Source organism: Odontesthes bonariensis, chromosome 7, assembly GCF_027942865.1.
Source record: "Odontesthes bonariensis isolate fOdoBon6 chromosome 7, fOdoBon6.hap1, whole genome shotgun sequence".
NCBI classification, from domain to species: domain Eukaryota; kingdom Metazoa; phylum Chordata; class Actinopteri; order Atheriniformes; family Atherinopsidae; genus Odontesthes; species Odontesthes bonariensis.
The window spans coordinates 20214093-20216250 of NC_134512.1; the positions used below are offsets into that span (position 1 = coordinate 20214093).

General features: G+C 41.3%; 1 protein-coding gene across 1 annotated transcript; it reads left to right on the forward strand.

The window, feature by feature from the left end:
* The first annotated feature begins 716 nt into the window (after positions 1-716).
* Positions 717-1826, forward strand: c7h15orf61 (chromosome 7 C15orf61 homolog). Its single transcript, XM_075470991.1, has 2 exons — positions 717-1431; positions 1526-1826. The coding sequence occupies exons 1-2, from the start codon at positions 1089-1091 to the stop codon at positions 1651-1653; spliced, it is 471 nt and encodes a 156-aa protein (XP_075327106.1). The 5' UTR covers positions 717-1088; the 3' UTR covers positions 1654-1826.
* The last annotated feature ends 332 nt before the right edge of the window (positions 1827-2158 follow it).

The following is a 2158-nucleotide window of genomic DNA, read 5'->3' on the forward strand; positions in this document are numbered from 1 at the left end:
GCAGAGCCTTTGACTGGGTTTCACAGCTTCTCTTACACCCCTCAACATCCAGAGAAAGTGGCTTATTGCATCGTATTGATTTTCAAATAATTTAATCATTTACATCTTTGCATTCGTACATGATTCGACCAAACTGTGTGATAATGTCACTTATAGATTCTGCAGGCGGGATATCAGTTGTTATAAAAAGTTGGTGCAGCTGCACTAATCACCTTGAAAATTACAAATGTGTAATAGCTCAAACAAAAAACAGAATCAGGCTGAACAACTTCTGGTTTATTGAAGAGGCTCAGGTGACTTTAAGACATCTGTTCGTGGTATGGATCTACAGCAGAACATTGAAACTCCTTTTATTTGAAGGAGCAATTGTCTTGGTCAAGGAACTAACAAAAACTATTGGGCCACTGTAGATTAAATGCTTAAAAAGCTTTATTGTTGTAGTATCGGATGATTTTGGAAAAAAAAGGAGAAAAACTCTTTGCTCCAAAACCTGACTAGATTAAATATGCAATATATGTGTTTAGTTTAAAAGACGTGAATAAGTCAAATATCTTTTGTTCGATAGAAGGTGGGAACATACTGCAGATTGAAATAACTCAGGACTCATCTAAAGTGAAAAGGTGAGAACATGCTGCATAAATAAAGTTCATGTGGTACAACTTATTGTCGGAGGGGAACAACTGTCAGAGAGCTGTGTTTCTAACCGGATGACTTCAGACGAAGTACCAGGTTAGAGCAACAAACACTTACCTCAGATTACACAAGTGAACAAAATGGGCGGTTTTCATGGGTCTCAGTCGGGGGAAATAAATTGTATTTAAGGTCGACGTGTTTACCCAGACAAGTTATTTTATGCCGCGGAATATCTTCAGAAAATTTCGCGGAATAGCTCTTCTTGAGCTAGTTTGCTAACCTTAGCTGAGCTACAACAGCCCGTGTCAGCTCCTTGGGTAAAGTGTCTTTTGATTTGTGGCATGAGCTGATGGGATAACGCTTGTTACAGCCATGGTCCAGTGATCTGCATGCGGACCAGAGTCTGTGAAACGTACGGGTGACGAGGGTGATTCCGTCTGTTTGTCGCAGAAGTCATGAAGGAGCTTTTGAGGAGGATACATAGCATCTTTTTAAAGATCGCTCTGTTTCCGAGCACGTTTGGCTGGACTTGTCCGCGGCCGGCGGCCTCAGAGGTGTTAACCTGCCACTTGTTGCAGCGAAAACTCCCACCGTGGACTTCTTTCTGTGTCAGCTACAGCTCCGTCCACAATGACCAGTTCGGACTGTCCAACTTTAACTGGAGAGTTCAGGGATCCAACTACCAAATACTGAGAACAGGCTGCTTCCCGTTTGTAAAATACCACTGCACCAAAGCACCTCCCCAAAACCTGGACTTTGAAGACAAGTTTTTCACCATGCTGAAATGTATTAACCTGGGTCAGTATTTTCGATTTAGGTGCAGTTTATTGTTCCAGAGTTGGTTTTGTTATAATTTAAACATCACGGATAGCTCATGATCAGTGTGTTGCAGGTATCCCTTGTCTGGCCTATGGCATTGGGTGCTGGATGGTGGTGGGAGCTGCAGAAACGGTACAGACGAGTGCTGGACTTGTCACGGTCTATTTTGCCTATAAAGAAGAAGAAGGAGCACAGTACTAAAGAAAGAAAAGGGACTGCTTCCAATGGGTTTTAAAGAGAACAGTGTCTGCCAAGCTGCTGTATTTGCAACATTACTCTTTGTGTTGTTCAACTGGAGCACAGAAGTGTGCCACCCCTATCTGACTGCATGGTTAATGTGTGTTAAATTATTAAATATTTAAAGTTGAACTAAAGGAGTTTGGTGTGCGTGTCATTAATTTAACACATGCAGCTGTAACTGTTTTTATGGACGACTAATTTTCCCCTCAAAAATTAATGTCAAGTTGAGGATTTTCCACGAAAAGAGACTTACTGACACGGCAACCTTAAGTTTGTTGTGTAAGTATAGGTTATGCAGTCAGCATTAAGCTGTGCAAATCAATAATATACCGTGCACAGGAATCGGTCAGCTTCTCACGATCGCTTCACAGAAAAAGATTATGAAAATAGGAGGGAAAACAGTTCCGTCTATGTTGGAGTCTTAATCAAAATGTGGCAAAATTAATGGGGCATTGTCATGTCTTTG

Excerpts from the sequence above, each read along its gene's own strand:
- c7h15orf61 (XM_075470991.1), top strand. The coding sequence starts at position 1,089 with ATGAAGGAGCTTTTGAGGAGGATACATAGCATCTTTTTAAAGATCGCT. Across the intron at positions 1,432-1,525 it reads GCTGAAATGTATTAACCTGG|GTATCCCTTGTCTGGCCTAT; the intron begins GTCAGTATTTTC and ends AGTGTGTTGCAG.